General features: G+C 37.6%; 1 protein-coding gene across 5 annotated transcripts in view; it reads right to left on the bottom strand.

The window, feature by feature from the left end:
• The window catches only part of AP2B1 (adaptor related protein complex 2 subunit beta 1), a 123,253-nt gene that overhangs the window by 56,354 nt on the left and 41,228 nt on the right, over nt 1-25,671 (bottom strand). For all 5 annotated transcript variants that reach the window (XM_082678211.1, XM_082678207.1, XM_082678210.1 and 2 more), the window contains 5 exons: nt 20,583-20,698; nt 18,412-18,577; nt 16,772-16,870; nt 8,571-8,830; nt 3,305-3,497 (listed from right to left, as the gene is read on the bottom strand). In XM_082678211.1, coding sequence (XP_082534337.1) covers nt 3,305-3,497; nt 8,571-8,830; nt 16,772-16,870; nt 18,412-18,577; nt 20,583-20,698 — 834 coding nt within the window. The remainder of the gene's footprint in view (nt 1-3,304; nt 3,498-8,570; nt 8,831-16,771; nt 16,871-18,411; nt 18,578-20,582; nt 20,699-25,671) is intronic.

Raw genomic sequence — 25,671 nt, 5'->3', positions numbered from 1 at the left:
AATCACAACAGGAAAATGTCCTGGGGTCAGGGGGTGAGGGTGTGGAGGGGTAGGAGGCAGAACAAAGGTAAAGTCAGAGAGGTCTGTTTTGTAGGCGGTGCCAGGGGCTCACCAAAATATAATTCTTCTGTGGAAATCACTGCCTTGGTTTAAAGATCAATTTTGTAACATCTCTACCTAACTTCACCTGGAGCTTCATTTGGCCCAATATTCTCAGTCTTGGCTGCAAAATTAAAATAACTTCGATTTTTTAAAAAAAATACCAATGTCTAAGGTCCTGTCTCCCAGAAATTCCATTTAATTGCTCTAGGGTTGGGTCCAAACGCTGACAATATATATTTTTAAATACCAGTTATGCAGCTAGAGTTGAGAACCACAAAGCTTGAAATAAAAGGTTAGTAGCTGCCACGCTTCATTAGCAGCACACCACTGACCTCTATGGGTAAGGTTCTGTTAGAAACCAGTGATAAAAGCAGCAAAAACGCTGCTGAGAGCTGTTCTGAGATGAACACCACGTAACCTAAGTGCTGCTTGCCAGACAATCACATAACTCTAATCCAGGCCATATTTTAAATGGGGACCTGGGTCAAATTCTACCACACCCAGCAACATTCTTCTTCCTAGAGAGTGAAAGACAGACCTTTAACAAAATAATTTCAAGAGTTTCTTGCCCTCTCTCAATCTGAGGCAGAGTAGGAGCCCCCTTTCCAGGAGTGTGTTTACTACTGAAGCCAAGAGAACAAGGCATCTGGGTTTACCAACAGCTATTCAAACACTAAAGTGAACTGGTTCACAGTGATCACAGATACTCTATGTCTTTACTATGCAAAATGTGGTCTACAGACCTGGGTGTTTGTTAGAAATGCAAACTCCTAGGTCTCACCCCAGAGCAACAAGAATCTGTCTTGTTCAAGATCTCCAGTTGATTTATGTACACATTAGCTTGAGAAGCACTGCTGTAAGGCAACAATTCATTCAAGAAACAGCACTCTCTGTATAGACTAAGTAAAAACTTTGAGAACGATTTTCCTCTTTAAATTAGATAATTTACGTAAGAACAATAAAAGCATTTTAAAACTGGCATAGACTACTGCTGCCACAGAAACTCGTCATTCACACAGCCAGATTTAGGCCTCTTCCTTGTGATATTCTCTTAAAAGGAATCTTGGTTCTTTGAGTGATATATATTTAACTACATACAGATCCAAAGCAAAAAGAAGGGCTTCTACTCCTCATTTTGATTTCTGGGACATATTTATATCACAGAATAAGCTGAAGAAACCTGCATGTAAACACTTTCTGGGGCTATAACGCCAATTATACCATTTTAAATCCCAAAGTCAGAATAAGCTAAAATTTAGAGTTACACAGAAACATTACTGGGCCTACCTAGCAAAGGCTGTATAATATTTTGAAATCCAATTATAAAAACAATTTATTCTCCACCCCAAAGAGAATATCCTTTGCAAAAAAAGAAAATGAAAAAAGGCCCATGTGTGACTTGGGCTACTACAATCTGAGAAAGTTCTAATTGTTTTTCTATCTGATGTAAACTTGCCAGAATTCTGACACATGACTGGATTAGCTGTGTAAAATATAAGGAGAAAACTCACTAGTTTTAAGGGCCAGCAAGAGCTGATACAAAGCCAAATGGAAATAACATGTTTCTTTCCCTTCCATGCTAAAGTGGGTTAAGAAACAAGACGACAGAATCCTGGGCCAGTCAACATCAAAATATAGAGCCTCTTTCTCCCCTCCATCCTTCAAACTTAATTTCTTTGTCTTCTTAGGTTCAGCAAGTCCACTATGTCGTAAACCACTAGGGAAATAAGCAGGGTTGGTAAGGCATAACCGTGGGGAGGATGTAACATTTAACTTGTAGCTCATGTGTCAACAGAATAGGATGAGCTATTTCAGTGTTTATAAGGGATTTCTGAGAGTCTCCATGAATATTTCAATATTCATTTGTCAGTCTCCTGAGTCTATAAAGGAGGTTATACAGCAACGCAGGATATCACACGAGGAAGCTATTCAGTCAACTCTATTCATTAGAGATATGAAAATGAAAAGCAAATGCTTTTATTCCCAAGGAAGACAAAAGCAGTGCTCATTTGTGTCACCATTAGCTAGAGTCCAGAGCTTGGTCAGTGTATAGACTCTGGAAGCAGTGACTTCCATTAGTAAAATGCATCACCCACAAAGATATGACGGTAACCCTATCTCCTTAGGCTCTCTGTCAGCCAAAAGTAAATGTACCTGTACCAGCTGGCATAAATCCCAGACATAATACTGCTCGTAAAGTAGAAGAGAAAATGCCAGTGTATGAAGCAGAAAGTAAGGTCGTTTTGTTTATGTAATCTCTAAGACATATGTATTTTTGTATCTATGGCATTGCCTTCCAATTTCTGATGCTGGGAAATAAATCAGTTTGTTGGGCATATTTATAGTCATCAGGTTGATGAACAACTTATTTTCAAGTGTTCAGCTAAAAAAGCCCCTCTAATTCCACCACAGTTAAGTATCTAATTTGCAGGGAGCCGTGTGATGAGACCTGCTATTTTTCTGGCCTTCTCTACACAGATGGAAGGTCATCCTTAATATTTCTCATTTATCTTTTACAGCAACAGTAACTAATTGGCTTCCACTGGTGGCACATATTCACAGATACTCTGGACATTGGAGCCTTTTAGTATTAGAATCCTGGAAGCTAATTAAATTGGAAGTATGACAGGGTGGAGTGGGGGGGTGTGGATGGAAAAGGGGAAAAAAGAACCAATCAAGAAGTACTTCTCAACTATAAGTAAGATACATTTAAAATAAAAACACAAATGGCTCCAATGAACCTTTTGGAATTAGACAAGGCATAAGCCAACAAAATACAAAAAAGGCAAAAGTCTGAAAGCCTCAAAATAGGATGATCACTATGAGGTCATCTGAATGATGTTCAGGTCAGAAGGGGAATTACAGGGGCTATCCAGAGTTAAGCAGCAGGAGCAATAATAAGCTCTGGAAAGGTGACTAGGTTGGTTAAACATCAAAAGTTCCATTCAGAGGCAGGACAACAAAATAATCATGTACACTTGTAGACATATCCCATACCAATGATGAACAGTATCAATTACATCTCTAGAAAAAATAATCCTGTCCTTTATCAAAGGACATTGCTCTGCTCGTCAAGGAAAGGTCTAGTTCTAAAAAGCAGAATAATTTAAAGTTCTTCAGCATATCAAGAATTAAAAATAACCCCAGAAATTTAAAAATAAAAAAAATTTAAATATCCAAAAGAAAGAAGAAAGATGCTTACCAGACTATCTAGTCCTCCTCCCAAGAGATCCACTGCTCCCATCTGCATGGAGGATACCTGTGGCACATTGACTGGGGGACCAAGGTCAAGGTTTAAAAGATCCCCCAGAAGGTCACCTTGAGAGGGGATAACCTGAGGCTGTTCCAGGTTGGTGGCAGTGGTGGTGCCAACAGGGCTGTCACCCGCATCAGTGCTGCAAGTCACACACAGAAAGAGGGGAAAAGAGAAAAGTCAGTTTCACCCGGGACATAGTAACAAGGCAATGAGGTGAAGGTCAGATATACAAAAACAGGAGGGGGAAAAAACTCTTATACTATATAACTTCATCAGTCAATCAATTTTAATTGAGCACCTACTCTATAAGGGAGCACTGTAATGAGAACTCTGGGGAAATACATCTTTTTTTTTTTTAAAAAAAAAAGGAAATATATTTCCTGTCCTCAAATAACTTATACTCAAACAAACAAAAAACCAGCATTCACAAAACAAGTGAAAAGCACACTCACTGTGTAAAAGCAGAAATGAGTATTGTGTGTCTGCACACTGACAGGATACAGATGAGAAGCAAAACAGAACCAGGTGGGGCTGATCCCAAAAGACTCTGAGAATGGTTTTATGGCTAGATTTTCAAAAACAGCATAGTTATGAGGAACTACCAGGGAGAGACCTTCAGAAAAAGAAAGGATAGCTTGTGCAAAGGCACAGAAATGAACAATTTGACTTTAGGGGTGGTGAAAAAATTATACTGGCAGGAGCAGACACTGTAATTGGTAAGATTTGGGGGAAGTGAAGATGAGGGAAATACAACTCTGAAAACAGGTCTGGAGAGTTAATTTTTTATGATAGGCAATGTACAATCACTTTTATTTGATGAACAAAGAACTAAAATGAACATTTAGAGGAACATTACTCAAGCAGCTGTGTGTATAATGGACTGAAGTTGGGAGAATGGACATGAAGATGAGCTAAGAGTGACCTAAACCGTTACTGCCACAACACTGTAAAAATAAAAACGAAGTGGTGAGTTCCAAGAGATGTTAAATGGACTAGGCAGGGGGAAATGATCTTAATAGATGGTGCTGGGTCAACTGAATAGCTGCGTGAGACAAAAATGAGCCTTGACTCCTACACCTCACAACATAAACAAAAATTAGAGATAAATCAGACATAAACGTGAAGGGGAAAACCAAGAGGATTTCTATGACCTTGGAGAAGACAAAAGTTTCTACAAAAAGCTCTAACCAGGGCTTCCCTGGTGGCGCAGTGGTTGAGAGTCCGCCTGCCGATGCACAGGACATGGGTTCGTGCCCTGGTCCGGGAAGATCCCACATGCCGCGGAGCGGCTGGGCCCGTGAGCCATGGCCGCTAAGCCTGCGCGTCCAGAGCCTGTGCTCCGCAACGGGAGAGGCCACAACAGTGAGAGGCCCAGGTACCGCCAAAAAAAAAAAAAAGTAAAACCAATCTTAGATAAACTTTAAAGTAGAATAGAGAATGACAATTGAAAAAATCTGAAAGTATTTCAGTTTTATTGAATGTTAAGGAATTACCCCTAATTTTGGCTTGATAATATATTGTGATTTTTTTTTAAGTCCTTATCTTTGAGAGATACCAAGTTAAGTACTCATTGGTGAAGTGATATGAGGTCTGGAATTTAATTTAAAATACTCCAGCTCCCTCAAAAAACAAAATGTGTGGGGGTGATAAATGAAACAAGATTGGCAAAATACTGATGACTGTTGAAACTGAGTGATGAGTAAACGTGTTTGTTATACCATTCTATCTTGTATGTTTCCTAAGACTTATATAATTTTTTAAAAACTAAACAACGACTATAAAAATTCCATTAATAAACAAATGCTTTCTTAAAAAACGAAAACCCTACGTAGGTTCTGACAACACTTGAACAAAGAAGAATGAAGAATCAAACTCAGAAAAAACAAAAATGAAGAAGTGAAAGACTAGTGTTGCTCCTTATAAGAGGAATCTGGAGGGATGATGGGGAAAATAATATGCTGCTTTCAGTTCTGTTAAGTTTCAAGTGAGAAAAACAAGTAGGGAAGACCAACAGACAGCTAAGGAAAAGGGACTGGCAGTCAGAGTTACAGAAGTAAACTTGGGAAGAAATTCACACACATGCCTCAGGTGAAATGAGCAGAGTAACTCGGGGGTGCTGTGCTAAGAGCAGGGCGTCTTTAACAGAATATATCAGTGGTAACTGCCTAAGGGAATACATAGAGAAGGTTCAGAATGAGCCTTGTGATACAACCAGAGAAGAGAAGGAACACAAAACTGCAAAGATTAAAAAACAATCTAAAAAAAAGAGGGCTTAGGAGGAAAAAGTGTCAAGGAAGCCAAAAGGAGACCTATCTAGATTGGGGAGAGGGTGGGTACAAATAAAGCCAAAAATTAATAAGGAAGTCAAAAGGGGAAACAATTTCATATACACCTAGCAAGAAATATATGAAATCTCCATAAGGGGTATCCTCTGCCCGTGAAATTCTATCATCTCTCAACATGTACCATTTGGGAAATGTGACAAAACACATGGATTTATCAGCACCTTTAAATAGAAGGCAGAAAAGGCACATATTTTCCTCCACTCTAATAGACAGGTAAGAGTATTATGAGAAGACAAAAGTGAGTTAGATGAAAAGAAATAAATGATCTTACAGTTTCTACAAATTAAGAACATGATAAATCGTTATTATGTATTTTTTCTAAACTGAAGACACAAGAAAATAACATGAAAATCTTTCCCCATTGTGAAGGCATGGGAAATAACTGCATAAAACTGTCATCCAAGCAGTATTTTTAAAAGGTGAGATATTTCCAAGTTAGACGACTATTTACCATCTCATGCCCACAGAGCAGCTGACAAGTATAGTAAGCAATACTCAACTAAAAGGCACTTTTCCCTTTCCCAAGTGATTTTAAAAGACCTCATGAAGTAAAGCATTTTTAAGCCTCTAAGGTTTTATGGTGCAAACGTATTTCATGTCAGAGGCATATCACTTATTACCCTTAGGACGCAGAAGCTAGGTGATGTCAGTACTCTTACAGACATGCCATTTGCAGCAACATACCCATATTTATTTCAAAGGGGATTTTTCTGCACTTGTGTTTCTTTTTTAAAAACAGGGCTTCCCTGGTGGCGCAGTGGTTGAGAGTCCGCCTGCCGATGCAGGGGACACGGGTTCGTGCCCTGGTCTGGGAAGATCCCACGTGCCGCGAAGTGGCTGGACCCGTGAGCCATGGCCGCTGAGCCTGCGCGTCCGGAGCCTGTGCTCCGCAACGGGAGAGGCCACAGCAGTGAGAGGCCCGCGTAGCGCAAAAAAACAAAACAAAAACACAAAACAAGCACAAATGGACAAAAAAGTCATCCAAAAAGAAACCACATAAGGAATTGTGAAGGTAACAAATTGAAGGCTATTAATCTGATAAAGACCTTATGTAAAAGACTGTGCTTCTTTTTACATATTGGTTCTCTTTTTGTGTTCTAGGAAGAGGTGTTTTTGTTTGTTGATTTGTTTCACTTTCCCCATCCCATTTGAGGGTCAAAGTTATCAGGAGAAAGGTAATTTAAATGGCAAACAACAGAAAGTCCATATCTATTTATCAAAACTTGAAGCACAGACTGGGAGATGTACTTAGAAGTTAAATGGTCATATCTAGTGAATGTTAAATATGCTTGCCCACGAGGTCAAACACCCTGTAACGAGGCCTGATCCTCATGAAACCACAAGTTTCCTTTGGGTGAAAATCACAGCACTGCCCTAAAACCAAAGATTCAACGCAAGGGCTAATGAAAGATTAACAATCATTTTCTTGGGTACTGCCCTTTTCTTTTTGTTTATCTGTGCCCATAGTCTGTCAAAACAGAGCTACAGTATTGTAAACGTTGACTACACTAATTTGTAAAGCAATAAATCCTACACTCTGGCTATTCATGAACCACTGAAACAGCAATATATATTACACAATACGAGACACTCAGATACGGTGCAAGTGCAGATACTCTAACCACTCAGAGATCAAATTCTACTTAGATTTGAGGTTTATTATAATTAATGAAGGGAGATTCTGAAAAGATTCCAAGATACCCATTATAAGAGTTTATTAGAGTACTGCCACTCCCAAATTAAAATTTTAGGGTTATCTACAAAGCAAGAGTTCCATGTTACCTGACAGTCTGTTCATAATAGCATTTCCTTACTGATATGGAGCAATTTATTTTGGTAAAAAAGGTACAGGCAACTGAACAACTATGTCTACACAGAACCTAGGCTGCTCTTATAAAACAATCCTGCAAACATTATTTCATTAACAGCTAGCTTTACAGCATAAGAGAAGCACTGTCTGCTAACTTCATCCATAAGCTTGAACCAAAGTTACAGTAAAGGATAAAAATAGCTAAATGTATACATGGGCGGACCTCATTTTATTGCACTTTGCAGATATTGCAGTCTTTACAAATTCAAAGTTTGTGGCAACCCTGCATTGTCAGATGATGATAAGCATTTTTTAGCAATACAGTATTTTTTTTTTTTTTTTTTTGCGGTACGCGGGCCTCTCACTGTTGTGGCTTCTCCCATTGCGGAGCATAGGCTCCGGACGCGCAGGCTCAGCGGCCATGGCTCACGGGCCCAGCCGCTCCGCGGCATGTGGGATCCTCCCAGACCAGGGCACGAACCCGTGTCCCCTGCATCGGCAGGCGGACTCTCAACCACTGCACCAGCAGGGAAGCCCCAGCAATACAGTATTTTTAAATTAAGGTATGTAGACTACTTTTTTAGACATAATACTATTGCACATTTAATAGACTACAGTATAGTATAGACATAACTTTTATATGCACTGAAAACACAACAACAAAAGAATTCATGACACTGCATCGCAGTGGTCTGGAACTGAAGTGCACTATCTCTGTGGTACGCCTGTACAGGCTTTTTACCAAGTTTTCAACTCTGGGAAAATTTCTAGCCTCATCTTTCTGGAAACTTTAGCAACTTTCAAACTTTATCCATTTAGAAAATCTTCACCACAATTTTCTAAAGGCACAACCTTACCTACCCTGAGATTAGAACACAGAGGGGCCTTTTAACCCATTGTTTGTGTGTGGTCACTAGTATTCAGATGAAGCCTCCAGGGCAGTAGAGTAGGTTTGCCAAATGCATAGCAAATTTTTCTAGGCTATAAAAGCTTGAGGAAGACCAACTTCGTCTAAACAGAGAATCACTTCTCACTCAAACCTAGTTTACCTGCTTACCTCCCATGATGTACTGGCAAGTGTTTGCGATGGATTCCATGACTTCCTTCCACAAAAGCATTGGGCGGCTTATGGTACACTGAGGCCAAAGAACCAATGTGGCAGATGAGCTCATCCAAAAGAGTTGGCTCAATAAGATCTGTCTCCTCAGAGATCAGTGGCTTCTCGGACAAGACTACTTCTTTGGCTGTGACAGGATCAGTTGAGAGAAGGCGCCAATAAATATAGCCCCGGTCTCGAAGGTCAGGATTATCAGAATCCTAATGAAAAGACAATGGCAAGAAGGTTTAAATGTAACCTTTCTCCATACAGAAAGCCAAACTGCTGAATTTATTATCAAGGCAATGCTGAAGTGATTTACACAGAGCTGGCCGTTAAGAAGATATTTAGACTCAATATATTGTTAATAGTCATAATTCTGTAATCTCTAATGTTTCCAAGAATTTAAATATAAATTGAAGTGGGTTAGTTCTAAGACTCAAATTCAAAATGAAGTTGGGAAAAGGAAAATAAATTTTAAGCCAGTAAAAATCAACTGCTTACGATGGCCTCAGGACATAAAAATAATGTTTTTAACTGCTTTAATATTAGCAGGATTATTCATGAAACACATCTTACATATATTTCACTCATACCTTCTTTCTTCATTCAAATATTTATTAAGTATCTCCTATGGAGACACTAGCTAGGCCCTGGATATAAAGAGACAACAACACAGTGCCTGACTTCAATGAGCTCAAAGAATATTAATTATTACAATATAGTATGAGAGGTACTATTACCTAAATAATAAAAAAAAACTGTTCAAGAGAGAACATAACTAAGTGCTTCTAAAAGGGGTGACACTTGAATTTAGTGGTCTCATTTTTTTTTGTGGCTGTTTAAAAATAATTTTATACATGGTCATGGCTAAGAAAAATTTATTATCAATGACACATCACAATTTAGAAATGTATAATATAAAAATAAGTCTCCCCCATCATCCAACCCTACCCCACCTTAACTCCCCATCCCCAAAATAGCCATATTAACAGTGCACTATATATCTTACCAGAGCGCTCCCACACATACATATATTTATTTTATACAAAACCAGTTTCATAGTATATATACTGCTCCTCAAGCTGCTTTCCATATTGGCACATACAGCTGTCATTTTCCACTGTATATGCAGCACTGCATCATTATTTACTAGTGTCCTATTGATGAACATTTAGGCTGTTGCCTCTTTCTCCCTCCTTCCTACTATTTATTTTTGCAATCATTACAAAGTGGCAATAAATATCATGGTATCCACCTCTCAGAATGTCTGTATAGTGGCATTCATTTACGCATGAATTGTTCCAGTGGTATCATGTTATTAAAGGCAACAATCAGTCCCATTTCAATTTCTGTATTTAAAACACATACAAAAATATTTTCTTTAAACTAGGCCAGGGTTTTTCCCATGAGTTTCTACATAAGCAGATGAACTGGTTTATAATTTAGCAATTTAAGGCACGTATCATTCAACTCAATACCGGAAGTGACCCTGATGGTTTTATATATTTTTTCTTAATCATGTATATTTAATTTGCACTCAAAATGGAGTGCTGGTTAAAAACAAAAAAGTATAAAGAACACTGAGATACAAGTTAATACAGTATAAAAATGGTAAATTTCACCTCAAGATAATCTTTATCACATTCATAGGTTGCATTATTCTAATAGAAATGCACATATACATGTATTACTCATATCAAAATGTTTGTAGTATTTGAAATGCCAGGGTTAAAAAAAGGAAACAGTGATACTATCCAATCTAAATGAGTTTGTTTTGTTGCTTGCTGGGAGGGGGGCTAATTTGCTCCTGAGGAAGTGTTTATAAATAGCAGCCTGAAACCTCCTCACTTGGATTTTCATTTGGAAACAAAGCGTGAATACTATGAAACATAAACAAGTTGAGTTTTTAAAAGAGCAGAATACAAGTTTCTCCAAGTATCACATTAGGAAAGCAATCCCCTGCCCAGCTTTTATTGCTATTTAAATTAAAAGTTAAATTTTAATCTGTATATTCAGTCCCCAAAGCATGTCATTTAAAATTTGTAGACTATGCTTTTTATTACACAATGAACACTACACATCACTTAACTGGGAAAACTTAATTTGCCTTTATATAGTAGTAAAGTTGTTAAACATATTAAAATAAACTACATAATACAGCTTAATAATATACTTATCAAAATATATTTTTTTTTTACTTTAAACTATTTCTCTCATATAGCTGGTACATATTTAACCAAATGGCCAAAAAAAAAAAGATTCCTGTGGGGATTCACAAAATATATACTTCCGTGAAAATAGCTTGAGTCCCCCCACAAATTCAAAACACTGCAACAGGACAAACTTCTGAAGATAGAATCACTGGATCAAAGGGTATACGTACTGTAAATCTTAACACTGACTTAAAAATTTAGTCCTATGAGAAATGAGAAAATGCGTGCAAATTTTCCAGGACTAGAAGTGAAGAGTGGGCAAGGATCTCCACTGTCCAAACTCAGTTATCCTGAGGGGTGATCTGTTAGGACTACTATCAGCTGGCCTTCACTGCCTCACTAATTCACATGGAGACCACGATAAATCAGGCCCAGTCAAGGCTAATGACAAGAAAATAGAAACTTTTTATGATTTTAAGGTGCCATTATGTGTTTGGTGACTCAGAAAATTTGGTTTCGGATCTACTGTACTGCTAGTCTGATAGGCCCCCATAAGGATCTCGAGAAAATAGTGTATTTTCCAAAATTTGAGAGCTTCCAAAACAATTCTTACCAAGCAAGCTCTGAAACAGTAATTCTTAAACTATAATGTGCATCAACATTTTAACACACCAGGAAAGCCACTGAAAGTGCAGATTCCAGAGTTTCTGATTCATTATGTCAGAAGTGGGGCCCAGGAACTTTTATTTTTAACAAGCAGCACAGGTGATTTTGATGATGACGGTCTCTAGTTCACAGACGGAAAAACTAAGGTGAAGACTTCTTTTCCATGTACTAAAAAGAGTAATTACTAAAGTTTGGACACTTCTATGAGTATTCTTTACTAATTCCTCTAAAACTATCAAAGTGAAAAGACAAATCTTTGAAATAAAGCCATGGATTCAAGGGTTGGTTTTCTTTTCCCCTAATTATATACATACACACACACACACACACACACACACACACACACACACACACACACACACACATAGTTTTTTTTTTCCTAACCTGTTGACTTCTGTCATTTAACTGGGGTGTTTAGACAACGTTTAATGTACTTATTGATATGGTTAGGTTTGGAACTGTTGTCATTTCTTTTTTGTCTTATTTGTTCTCTGTACCCCTTTTATTCTTTTTTCTTTATTGTTGTTGTTTTTATAAATTTATTTATTTTTTGGTGCATTGGGTGTTCGTTGTTGGGTCTTCACTGCTGCGCGTGGGCTGTCTCTAGTTGCCGCGAGCAGGGGCTACTCTTCGTTGCGGTGCGCAGGCTTCTCATTGCGGTGGTTTCTCCCGTTGCAGAGCTTGGGCTCTAGGCGCATGGGCTTCAGTAGTTGTGGCACGTGGGCTCAGCAGTTGTGGCCCACGGGCTCCAGAGCACAGGTTCAGCAGTTGTGGCGCATGGCCTTCGTTGCTCCGCGGCATGTGGGATCCTCGCTCGAACCCGTGTGCCCTGCATTGGCAGGCGGACTCTCAACCACTGCACCACCAGGAAGTCCCATAACATTTCTAATCATACCACCATTTTATTTAAAATTAGAAGCACAAAGATTTCACATATACTTCACTGAATTCTCAGCATAGATAAACAATAGGATTAAGTCTACTATAAAGACAGAACAGTAGTATGACAGAGAAATTTGCCCAGTCACGTCCTGAACCAGGGGATGTAGCAGAAACAGAACCCCACCACCCAATTCAAATTAATGTAACTCAGCAGATCATGCTGCCCTCAACTTAAAAATTCATGGCTGGTAACATAAATATTAAATTAGGTTCTTATTTCACGAACTTGAGAAAAAAATTCCAGAGGAAAATTCCAGTGGAAAAGACTTACATAAATGTGCTTATTCTATTATGCTAATGCCTCAGATTTCATTAACTGGACAGAAAAGGCAAGCCTAGAGAAACTGTTTATTATTTATAGCCAAATATGAAATAATCATCCACAATAATCTTAAAACCTCTAAGTTCACTTATTTATACTGGCTTATGCACAACAATGCTTCAGGCAGGGAAGACAGGAAATGAGTATTCTCAAAAGTCATTCTTAACTTTCAGACTTGAGAAGCAGCATTAACAGAGTAGAAAAGGGCAAAGACTCTGGAGCCAGGCTACTTGGGTTTGAGTACTAGTTCCATCCCATATTAACTGGGCCGGTCTCTCTATGTCTCAGTTTCCTCACCTATAAAATGGGAAGAGTAACAGTGTTAACTCTTACTGAAAGCCTGGCACATAGTAAGCACTATACAGATGACTGTTGTTACTAAGATTCTCTACTAGTCCTTGTACAGAAAATCTAGAATTAGGAACGTCTGATGGTTTATTTATACCCTGCCCTGTTCTAGAAATGGATTTAGCAAATCTTATAAAATACATCTAAGGCTAGAGAACATAAATTAGAAGCAAAGGCAGAAAAATGCAAGCCACGATGACCCACACATTTTCTACGGGAGATCCTTAAATCTGATTCTAAGGTTTCAAACATCTGATATGAAAAACAAGTCTAGTCAGATAAGCCATTCAGAGGGGCAGTTAATTACACACTAATGCATAAGAGAATCCAAAACTGGTTAGGAATTTTTTTATGGGGTTTCATAGAGAAAAAAATATATAATGGAATAAATACTTTGATAACAGACCTAAAGAGGATAGTTTCTCATGACAACCCTTACTACAGGATGATGATATTAGTGTAATTCAGTAAAAACTATTCTAATAAGGGTCAAATACAACGCAGTCTAGATCCCCAGCTCTCTACTAATCTGGCTTGATTCAGTGGTAAATTTCAACATCTATAACAACATAGGGAATCCTCCCTAAACACTTTATCTCAGGCAAATACTGTAATAAGAGTGAGTTTGAACTCTGACAAGAACCTAAAACACAGCTCTCCTATGCTGCCTGTTAAATACAGATACAGAGGCCTTAAGAGACAATGGAGATGAAGGCAGGGTTCAGAACTTGTGAATACAATAGATATCTACCAAAGACACTCACTTGATTATGAGGCTAGCCTTATCTATTCAGAAGTGAGTAGACAGGATTTCCCTGGTCACACAGTGGTTAAGAATCTGCCTGCCAATGCAGGGGACACAGGTTCGAGCCCTGGTCTGGGAAAATCCCACATGCCACGGAGCAACTAAGCCTGTGTGCCACAACTACTGAAGCCCACATGCCACAACTACTGGAGCCCGTGCTCCGCAACAAGAGAAGCCACTGCAATGAGAAGCCTGCGCACCACAACGAAGAGTAGCCCCTACTCGCTGCAACTAGAAAAAGACCGTATGCAGCCAAAAGTAAATAAATAAATAATTAAATTTAAAAAGGGAGTAGAGAAGGAGCAAAGCCAAAATTCTTTTTAGAAAATTGTTCTAACTCCATCTTAACAGAGATACAAATGGGTAATAAAGGGTCTAGACTAGGAAATCTAGAATGCTCAATATAGATAATATTAATTGCTTTGCTTCAGGCAAAAGGAAGTTTTAGAAAAAACACTTCAAAGAGCTCTAACAGATAAATTTTAAAAGATGTAAAATTAATAATAGGAAAGGTGTATCTATTTTCCAAGGTGGATGAATGTCAAGTGGCCTCTCAGCAGTTAAGATGATTTTGACTATTCCACACATACATAAACACAGAATCTTCAATTTGGCTGAGGCATGAATCTGTCACACAATGTAAGCCGAGACAGTCTCTTACCTGCCGAGTGATTCTAGGTCACCACCCAGCACTCCCATCTCTACATTTTTTCTTTCCTTATTTTCTACTTCTTGTGGTAACTTTCATGGAGAGCCAAATATTGCTGATGCTTTGAAATGTGGCCGTCAGGGGAGAGTTAAAACTTGAGATACTTTAATAAACAGAAATCCCATGATTCTTGAAGAAAATGAGATTTCTGAGAAAGCTAAGAGACTGTATAAATAGGTATTTATCTGTGTTCAGGGAGTTTTCTGAAGTGTTAGTACATAGGTCTCATTAAAGTCAAGTTTACTATATTACCATCTAGAATAAACACAAGACTTCTTTGAATCTGGTTAACTTATACAGAGCTCTTTCTTTCATAAAGGAGAGAGGCTCCAGGGCCTGTAGCAAAAGACAGAAATGAACTTCAAGGCCCTAAGATGAAGTCAAATACATGGCTAATTTAATGGCAATCACCCTACGGAGTCTGTAATAAGCACTACATGATTAAGAAGGGGCAATTTCTATTCAAAATGGCCCCCTGTAGATGACCTATTAAACATTAACGTGAAAATTAACCTCTAACCTAAACTATTTTGATTCAGAAGATGACCAATTTCTGCTCTTAGTGCCAAGACATGCCTCATCAGTGATGGACAACCTCCCAGTCCACTTTTCATGGACAGATGGTGAGCCATGGCCTGCCCTTGACTCCACATACTCATATGGATGCTTCTTCACACTAACCATAATGGGGTCAAGTGAAGGTTTAGAGACTTGGGGAAATAGCACATTAAAAAGTTCATTCATAATTTGTTGGAGAAATGGAGAAAACTGAGAGGTACAAGGGGTGGAGTGGGACACCTCTATTTTCTGTGAAGTGAATTTTCTGACATCCTTTAACTCAACTACTGTTGGTCAACTGCTCCTTAAAAGATAATCAAGTGATAATTCTCAGTAATGCTTACTTGCATCAGTAATCAGACAAGACAATTATCTTAATTTTTAGTTTCAGGTCTTCTTCACATTTGAGTTCATTGATTGTAAAACATCTGTACTTGAATCAAGTGTCAGAAAGTAGCCTTTGACTCTAACAGTTTTCTTGGCTGTATTTTTTTCAGAGTTGTATAGCATATCCTATAAACAGCTTATTTAATAATGTTGTCTGCTTTATAGTATTCCATTAAGTATTCAAATGCCTTATCTGCCCACCAAACTTCTTTTCCTTAAAATGGATTCCTGGCATTTCTAAAATTAAATTCTGTCAGAGGAAAGAAGAACTTTGCATTTATCATGTGCCAAATGATGAGCTTTGACCACTTAACAGATGATGTATTGGCAACTATTCAAGGTTCACATTTGTGGTCTCAGTTTGGAACTGGGTTTCAAGAAGTGTACTAAGTGCACACCCCAACCGTACTAATTAATTTCAGGATTTACCATATTTAGTCCTCCAATTGTGCTCATTATTGATATGAAATAAAGCTCCCCAGAGCAAAAAAAAAAGGAAAGATGACAGCTCAGAACTAGGTTAAATAACTATAGAAGAGTTCAAATGCTGTTAATATACAACTATAAAGAGATGAAAGGGGAAAATGGTAAATTGAATATCTGAATCAGATTCCATGTGTAAACACACATCATAACTCTTGACAGCCTGCTAAAGCCAGCCTGTTCTCAAATCTAATTAAGAACATTACTGGATCATGATGGACTGATCATTATACTAGTTACGTCAGAAAAAGTAATTACTTTGATTTCTGTGTATCCAGCTGGTTGCCACATTCCTGAAATCAGAACCCTCCCTAAAAGGACCAAAAATACTAAATAAATAAGGAAGCAGCATTAGCACTTTAAAATTACTTAAAGAGAAAGGCAACTTATCTAGAAGGCAGAACAGCACACGAGATATTTGTCAAAGCATTTACCATCTCTACAGGGTACTTTCATTTGAAAGCTGAAATTAAGTCCCCCAGAAGGAGATACTGTGAGACTCAATGTCATTTTCACTAAGTCATGTCCTTCGTTAACGCTAAAGAGTCTAAGTTCAATTTTCATGAATTATTATTAAAACTGGAGTCAGTCAATTCATTTAGAAGCCATACAACCAGTTCTAATTCAGCAGAATATGTAAAAGAGGCACTGTTTTTATTTTTTTAACAGAATCTAAACTCCTTCCGTTTAAAATCTCTGCAAATGAACCTTCTTGGAAGAAGTTTCACAATTTCCTAGAATTTAAAACAAGACAAATCAACTCCATGCTTTTTTCAGACTTCTTACCTGTGTTGCCAAACTCAAGACCTGCTGTACCAGCTCCTGCGTTTCTGATGGTTTCTTGAGAAACAGCTTCACTATGGCAGTAAGCAGAGTGAGCTGTACCTAAGCAAATGTAATTTAATAGGTAAAGTGAAAGACATTTGCATTATTCCACACCATGAATTCCAAAGTGATATTTTCCCAAATATGACTTACTATGAGGTCTTTCTGATTTTGATTAAGAAACAAAGGTTAAAACTCAGCCAATATCCACAATAGCAGTCAAAGGTTTTCATCAACTGAAAACTCACTAGCCTCCTATCTCCAAATTGCATTTTTTGGCATCAAAAACTGCTGGTTTGTTTCTGGCCCAGATAATCACCTGTATTTCTTAAAGTACATGCTAACATACTGATGGCAATAAAACTGGTTCCTGACCAAATTCTTTATTATTTACTTCCACCAAAAGCTACAACTTCCAGGGAATTAGGGAATCATTTATCATACTGAGGCAAGAGCCAAGACAGTAGAATTATGCCAGATCACAACCAGTTAAGAGTGGCATGCTAGGGCTTCCCTGGTGGCGCAGTGGTTAAGAATCCGCCTGCCCATGCAGGGGACACGGGTTTGAGCCCTGGTCCAGGAAGAACCCACGTGCCGCAGAGCAACTAAGCCCATGCGCCACAACTACTGAAGCCTGCGTGCCTAGAGTCTGTGCTCCGCAACAAGAGAAGCCACCACTATGAGAAGCCCTCGCACCGCAATGAAGAGTGGCCCCCGCTCGCGGCAACTAGAGAAAGCCCGCGCACAGCAACGGAAGACCCAATGCAGCCAAAAATAAATAAATGAAACAAATCAATTAAACACACAAAAAAAAATAAAATTTTAAAAATAATAATTAAAAAAAAAAAAGAGTCGCCTGCTGAACCATGAAACTACTGGCTGGTATATGTTCCTTGTAGGGCCTATTAAAATTACTATGATAGATTACACACATGAACTTCAATTTGCAGTGAGTACAAATGCCGGGGAAAAAGCTTTAATAATTTATCTGCTTCTCTGGGCCTTTGACTCGAAGGTCTCTCAGTTTTGGTAGAAGACAGACAGAAGATGGGAAGGAGTCTAACCACCCACAAAGAATCTTTTCAAACTGCACATGCCAGCCTTCACCCTAGACTGAAACCCCAGCTGCAACTGAGCCACAACCATTACTAACAGCAATGGGTAATCATCTTTAGGTGACAGAAAATTAAAAAGTAATAACTACTGCTCTAAGTCAGTAGTTGTCAAAGTGTGGTTCTGGACCAGCAGCAGCAATAGCATCACCACCCTCAACCTTGTAAGAAATGAACATGCTTAGGCCCATCTCAGACCTACTGACTCAGAAACTCTAGGGGTGGGGCCCAGCAACCTGTCCTTTAACACAGGTTAAACACCAGTGCTTAGGTGCTTCTTAGGCTCATTAAAGTCTGAGAACCACTGTCTAAATTAGGCAGGCTTGTTCCAACAGAAGTTAGCACAACAGAAAAGGTTACCCCTTTTTGGGAGAAAAATGAACATACTATATGTGTATATAAATTCACACACATGAAACTGCCTAACCTTTACCTTTCCTGAAGTCGTCCCCAAAACATCTAATACATAAGATATAGATGGGAACTTACCTGGGTGCTTTCATCATGAAAACCTTCCAGGAAGCTCTCTAGTAACTCATCTGCATTGTCAATTCTTTCAGCATATTCTCCCACAATCCAAATCATAGCTGCTCGAGCGTCTGGCTCATCCAGTGAGTCTAAGTTCTCACACAAAGTGGCAATGATACTTTCATATCTGATATAACAAAATGGACTATGGTTACTGAAGGCAAAACTGAGACGTATATTTAACAATGAAGCCTAAAAAGCAAAAAACCATGGACAAGGTACCCTAAACCACCACCAAACTACAAAGACTTTTAGCCAAGAGAATGTACAGGCTTTAAAGCCAGAAAATTATAAATGTCTTCAATTTTCCTTCAATTATGTTTTAATAACTAGACCATAAATCTTTGTAAAAGCTTATCAGATATTCTTTTCACAAGGAAAAACTAACCTATGGTTTAAGATAATACCACTACCTTACATTTCTCACAGTCCTTCTCATAACTAGATCAGAGAATTTTCCTATTACTTCATTTTACCTTCATCGTAGAGGAACAGAAATTCCACTTTACTATTAGGAAAATGGAGTCAGACAACAATAGCATCCAGAAACAGTAATTTTGCCTCTTATCCACCTATCTCTGCTTTCTATAGAGATCTTTATGTTCCTTCCTCCCAAGGCACCCACACAAATGACCTGTTTTTCTAAAGAAATAAGCAATTCGAGTATTTATTTTTACAGGTCTATAGCTCTCATTCTTTACCATGTTAAATCCATCTCTTTGGCTAATGTGTTTTTTTTTTTTTTTGCGGTACGTGGGCCTCTCTCGTTGCGGAGCACAGGCTCCGGACACGCAGGCTCAGCAGCCATGGCTCACGGGCCCAGCCGCTCCGCGGCATGTGGGATCTTCCCGGACTGGGGCACAAACCCCTGTCCCCTGCATCGGCAGGCGGACTCTCAACCACTGCGCCACCAGGGAAGCCCAGCTAATGTAGTTTTAAACATCAGAATGAAATTGTATAATAAATGAGATATGGACAACTGAATAATACACTTAATTGTTTGCCCTATTTCCACTGATTAAACCAGGTTCTCGATAATGCTTTCTTAAAATTAAACTATCATAATCCCTCAGTAATACAGACCAGAAATGGACACATTTCTTTACCAAGCATATTAAGATATACACCTCCCCACTTAATCAAGAAGTTTAGAAACCCAACCCTCCTCTTTCCTGGGAGAACGGTAAAAGTATATGATCCTTTTTCCAAAAATACCATTTCTAGAATTCAAAAAAAAAAATATATATATATATACAGTATATATAATGCTTAATAAACCACTGCCTTATTAAAATATTTCTTCTAATTCTGAGTCCACCACTAAGCTAACTAACTGTAAGTCACTTCATTTCACATTATCTTTAACGATAATCAGAAGCCTTAGCACAGTTCATCTCTATGATTATAAGGTAAAATGAGATTTAGGATGCTTATAAGATCTGCTCTTATTTCACTCTTTCAGATTCCTTAATTGTTTGCCTTCAAAAGCAAATCTGAAAAAGTATTTTTGTTTCATAACTAAGAGGCCTCAATGTGAAAATTTTTATGGAGTGAAAATGTAGATTTTGTATATCTTAAAGGAAGCAGCTACAATACTTCAGAAAAGGCCTGAAACTCTGACAGTTTATTGTTGCATGTTCTATAATTTTCTACAAGTACTACATAACATACTAAGTGAGTAGTGAAGCTGTCACCTCCCTGGCTTTTACAATAAGGTGACCATATAATTTATTATTCAAACTGAGACGTTTCTGAGAGTGAAAAGGGGCACAATTATTAATTATGCCTGGTAAGAGGCATAAAATGGATTATGCCCAGACAACGTAGAATATATGGGTATCCTTATTTAATAGTAACTTCATCACCAAAGAATCTGGCTAACTTTAATATATGCCAATTGACAATGCATATTCAGACAGAACTTCAATTCTTCTAAAAGTGATAAAGCAGAGTGAAAAATCAGATTTTAATCCTTGTGCTAACCAACTTATACGTTTCTGATTTTTAATAAAGTATTCAATTATGACCAGTTACTTTACAAAGACTAATTCTTACCTAGCCAACCTCAAAGTGCCTTACTTAAACATTTCCTAAATGATCTGAGGAAGAGGGGCAGAAGTATCTGAACGTACTTGTTGGGGTATTTGCGGAAGATATCCCTGATGACAACAATCGCCTCTTGGACCACATAATTTACTTTGGTTTGGATGAGATCAAGCAATGTGCTTACACAGCGCTCTGCAGATTGCTGCAAAGAGGAACATAATGAGAAGTCAGATGATCCATCCAATAACACAACCTCAACATAAAAAATATTTTTTTGGAACATTCAGGTGTATCAACTAAACTAGACTAAAAGATGAGGCACTTAATTTGACCACACTATACTAGAGGCTGGGTTATCTGATGGAGATATACAGAAGTTCTAGATATACTCCAAATTTGACTCATTACAAGAAACAGTTCAAGTGAAAAAAATCATCTTGGATAGCCAGGATGACAGAAATGAGAAGAAAGCATAAGTCAAGGTAGAAGGAAAGAATAAGAATGAAAGAATAAGCCAAGCGAAGAGGTCTTTATCTGAAGTTCATGAATGAGCACAGACAGAAGGCATCTTTAAACCTCTTGAAATGAAACTGCCAAATTTCATTTGTGCACACAAGCATATTTTCCTGGGAGAAGGTTTACAGTTTTCATTATATTTTCAAAGTTCTCTGTGACTCAAAAAACTCTAAGAAAAATTTGCCATCTTCTGGGCTATATAACTGCAAGTCTATGGCTTTAGATAAACTGCAATTTTCCACAGCCTATGTTTCATCTATAAAATAGAATTTAATCTATTAGTCTTTTATTAATGAAGGGAATATGGAAGAATACAAGTGACAAAACTAATGTATTGAAACAATAAGTCATAGTTTTTAAAAGGGTTCCAGAAGAGAGATCCTAAAAACCAAGGACTGATTTATCATATATTACAATGTATTATGATGGGTCATTCCATTATATGCCTCCTGATAAGATGCAACAGGAAATTCACAGCAGCATCTAAGAGGTATTCTTGCCAAAAACACTGACTATGAATATTACCAAGCCTCTAGATTTAATTTTCTAAAGGGGATGAAGGAATGAGATAAACAACATCACTAAAATACTATCAGCCAAATCTAGATTCTGCAAAATTCTACAAGCCTAATGAGCTAGTCCTTTCAATAAATGGCACCCAAATAAATAAGTAAAGACTTAAGAGACATATTAACCAAATGCAATGTATAGCTAGCTCTTGTTTAGATTTTGATTTGAACACGGCAACTGTAAGAAGATATTTAGACACGATTAGGGAAAACTGAACATGGACTAGGTATTTAATGAGATTAAGAGTTACTGTTTGTTGAGTGCGGTAACGATATCATGACAATTTTTTTTTAGAGGACCTTATCTATTAGATATACACATTGGACTACTCTAATAAGATCATATCTGAGATCTGCATTAAAATATAACAGTAACCCACTCCCTTGAAGGGGGAGGGAGAGGGAGAAGATCAAATGGGAACAGCAATGTGTTGATATTTGTTCAAGATGGATGGTGGGTATATGAGAGCTCATTAATCAATTTTACCTTAGTGTATACCTAAAAATTTCTGTAATAAAATCTTTTAAAGGTACTATAATTTAAACCATTCCAAGCAATATAACGAAAACAAAATTGCATCTTGAGGTTATTTATATGAGGTCATATATATGACGATTCTGTTCTCTTTTATTATTGTAGTTTTCCCATTTTTGAATTCTATTTTATTCATTTTCAACTAGTTATTTCCTGTGCTGTTATTACAACAGTAAAACAGTTGGGAAATTTTAAATATAAAAGTTATGATAAATTATAAAGCATGTAAGGGTTAAATTATCAAATTAGATAGTACAAATAAAGTACTCAGCATTAAGGCTTGATAGAAAGCTAACATTTACTGAACCCTTAGTTTCATTATTATAATAAAGATAAACAAAAGGCCATCTCCCATGATTCATCAATATTCAAAAACAATTAAGTCTAGGATAGTAATTTTCAAGCAAATTGTCATCTCACCTATATTGCTTTTGATTAAATTTTAAAAACACCATTAAAGCAGTATGGCAGAGGAACAAAAGTAAATATCCAATCATTGCATATACAAAGTAAGTCCAGAAACAGAGAAAGGCATACAGACATACAAAATTTAGTATATGATAAAGGCAACATTTCATAACAGTAAGGAAAGGATGAATTGTTCTGGTGTTTGATCTCCACACTCTTATCTTTAACCAAACCATTGCCATTAAAGTAGAAAATAAAAGTGAATTTTATATAACTTTGAAGTGAAGCACAATTTTCTAGGTGGTCCACTAAAGATATCATTGGGAGAGGGACTTCCCTGATGGCTCAGTGGTTAAGAATCCACCTGCCAATGCAGGGGACACGGGTTCGAGCCCTGGTCCAGGAAGATCCCACATGCCACAGAGCAACTAAGCCCGTGACCACAACTACTGAGCCTGCGCTCTAGAGCCCGCGAGCCAAAACTACTGAGCCTGCACGCCCCAATTACTGAAGCCCAAGCACCTAGAGCCTATGCTCTGCAACAAGAGAAGCCACCGCAAGGAGAAGCCCGCGCACTGCGACGAAGAGTAGCCCCCACTCTCCGCAACTAGAGAAGGCCCACACATAGCAACGAAGACCCAATGCAGCCCCAAATAAATAAATAAATAAATTTATTATTTTTTAAAAAAAAGATACCATTGAGAGAAAATGGATAGAACTCACTACATAAGGAAATGCAAACTCCTATGCATCAAGAAGTCAAATGAAATCAAAAGGAAAATAATTGGGAAAATAACTATTAATGAAATGAAGGGGTATTAAATGAATTAATACCTTTAATTAATTATAAAAAACTTTAAAAAATCAATGTGGAAAAGATAACACATTGAAAAAAGATACACATGCCATGAAAAAGCAATTCCAAATGGCTAAGCGTAATGAAAAAAATGTCACCTCAACTAGAGATTAAAGATTTAGCTACAAGGATCCTCCTTATAACCATTATTTGGAAAAAGAGCAGAAACAACTTTAAGGTCCATACAGGAAGGGAAAGGCTAAATAATTATGAAGCAATCACACAGTATGTCTACAAACCACTAAAAATGATGTAAAATATTATCAGTAACATGGGAAAATGTCCATGTATAATAAGCAAAAAAAGCAGACTACAAAACATAATAGCATTTGTAGAATGATCTCGTTTTTGTAAAAAACACACCTGTTTATGGAGGACTATGTAAACAAAGACTTAAAATCATGTCCACATCATCTCTGGAAGGGTAGAACAGGGGTAGGAGAAAGCAGAGTGTTCTACTTTTAACTTGTCTTTTTTAATAATTTTATGTAGTAAATACATATGCTTTTTGTTTGCATAAGACGTAAGTCAGTACCTTATCTTGAGCTACAAAAATGAGAAATGGTAAACACCAAAGAACAGAAGAGTGGGAAGTGAGGAATACCTTAACTTAGTGACTTAATCTCTCTCAAACAAAACCAAACATATAAATAAGTCTCGCAAACAAAATCATTTTATTTGTAAGAAAAGGAGGGCAGGGGTTTATTTCCTCCTTAAAGAAACAGGTATACACTGTAATATATACAGCTTTAAATCTGTCAATCATACCTCAATAAAGCTGGAGGTGGGGTGGAGAGTAAAATCTATTAAAAAAAACAACCAAACAAAAAAGAATAGGCAAAAGTTACTGAAAAAACAGTACTATGAAATTGCTTTTTCAGTGTTATTTATTGACTCAATGGCTTATGCTTAATCTTTAACCTAACCAACTTAATATGATAAAATTATACATTTTTTTCACCTCAGGATACTTAAAGCAACAAGGAAACACCTGTACTTACAGTCATGATAAAAAACAACTCCAACTCTTAACACCCAAATTTTACAATAGGCCCTGTTACCTTAGCTAAGCACTACACTAAAATTCTTTTTTTCTCATCTGTAATATCTTTGAAACCAACTACACATTAAAAAAGGGTCAGATGCCCTGAGAGAAAAGCAGCAGCTCAGTCTGGAAGCTACAGAGAAAGGCTATTACAATTCCCTCGCTGGTTCTTGCCCTTGTCCCATGGATACGTTAGTTAAAAACAGGCAATCACTGCCTCTCCTGCCCCAACAGCTGTGTCTGGACTAGGCAACTCTTTCCAACTAATAATTTTCATGATTTAACCAGTTCTAAGAAAAGTTCTTAGGCATATCCAGGTAACTGGAGATAAGAGAACACTATCTAAAAGGCAGGATTCTTGAAGGCTGATCTTAAGCTTCCAAAGGAAGTTCATTCCTCACACACTCATATTCCCACCAGGGCACCCTGAATCAAAGGAAGAAGTGAGAGCCACCAGTTCATCTCTTCCAGAAGATGATGGATAACTTTTCCAGTTAGTCACAACAGACGGTACTAACAGCCGCTAGGAATCTAGATGCTTTGAGAACACTTTCTAGTAATTCCAGGGATAGAAAAATCTCTTTAACTTTGGAATGAGACTCTTTGCAAGAGCACTGTCAGAGAGGTTAGTAAGACAATGACATTCTGGCAGTGAAAAGCACAAAATGACTCTTCTGCTACCAAAATAGCTCTGAAAATTGTCTGCATTAATACCATAAGCAGGTGGCTATTCCACAATGAGAAAAGAAAAAGAAAAAAGTTAAGTAGTGGTGGTAAGTTAAGAAGTGTGGTAGTTAAAAAAAAGATGTAACACATCAAGATCCAATAAACAGATTTTCCCATTTCTCAAATGGAGAAGCAGAAGTATATATTAAGTATGTGAAGCAACTGAGCTGGCAGAACCAGAAGTAGAAACCAGGATTAATTGACTTCTTGCTATAACAACTAGTCTACTAAATGATTTATCAGTGGTAACTATATGAAGCAGCATTCAGTAAATAAAAACAAGGAAGGCCAATTAGGAATTTGGCTTTCAGAGACACTTCTCTGAAACAGCATCTGTTTCCTTCTGTTCCTGTGAAGCACTGGTCATACTGTACAAATTATTTTAGTAACTATCCTTGTGAAATCATATGGTCCAATCTGACTCAAAGTAGAACTGTAGGAACTTCCCTGGTGGTGCAGGGGTTAAGAATCCGCCTGCCAATGCAGGGGACACGGGTTGGAGCCGTGGTCCAGGAAGATC

This window comes from Grampus griseus (genome assembly GCF_964374135.1).
Source record: "Grampus griseus genome assembly, chromosome: 20".
In the NCBI taxonomy this organism is placed as follows: Eukaryota; Metazoa; Chordata; class Mammalia; order Artiodactyla; family Delphinidae; genus Grampus; species Grampus griseus.
This window is presented reverse-complemented; position numbering and strand designations above follow the sequence as displayed.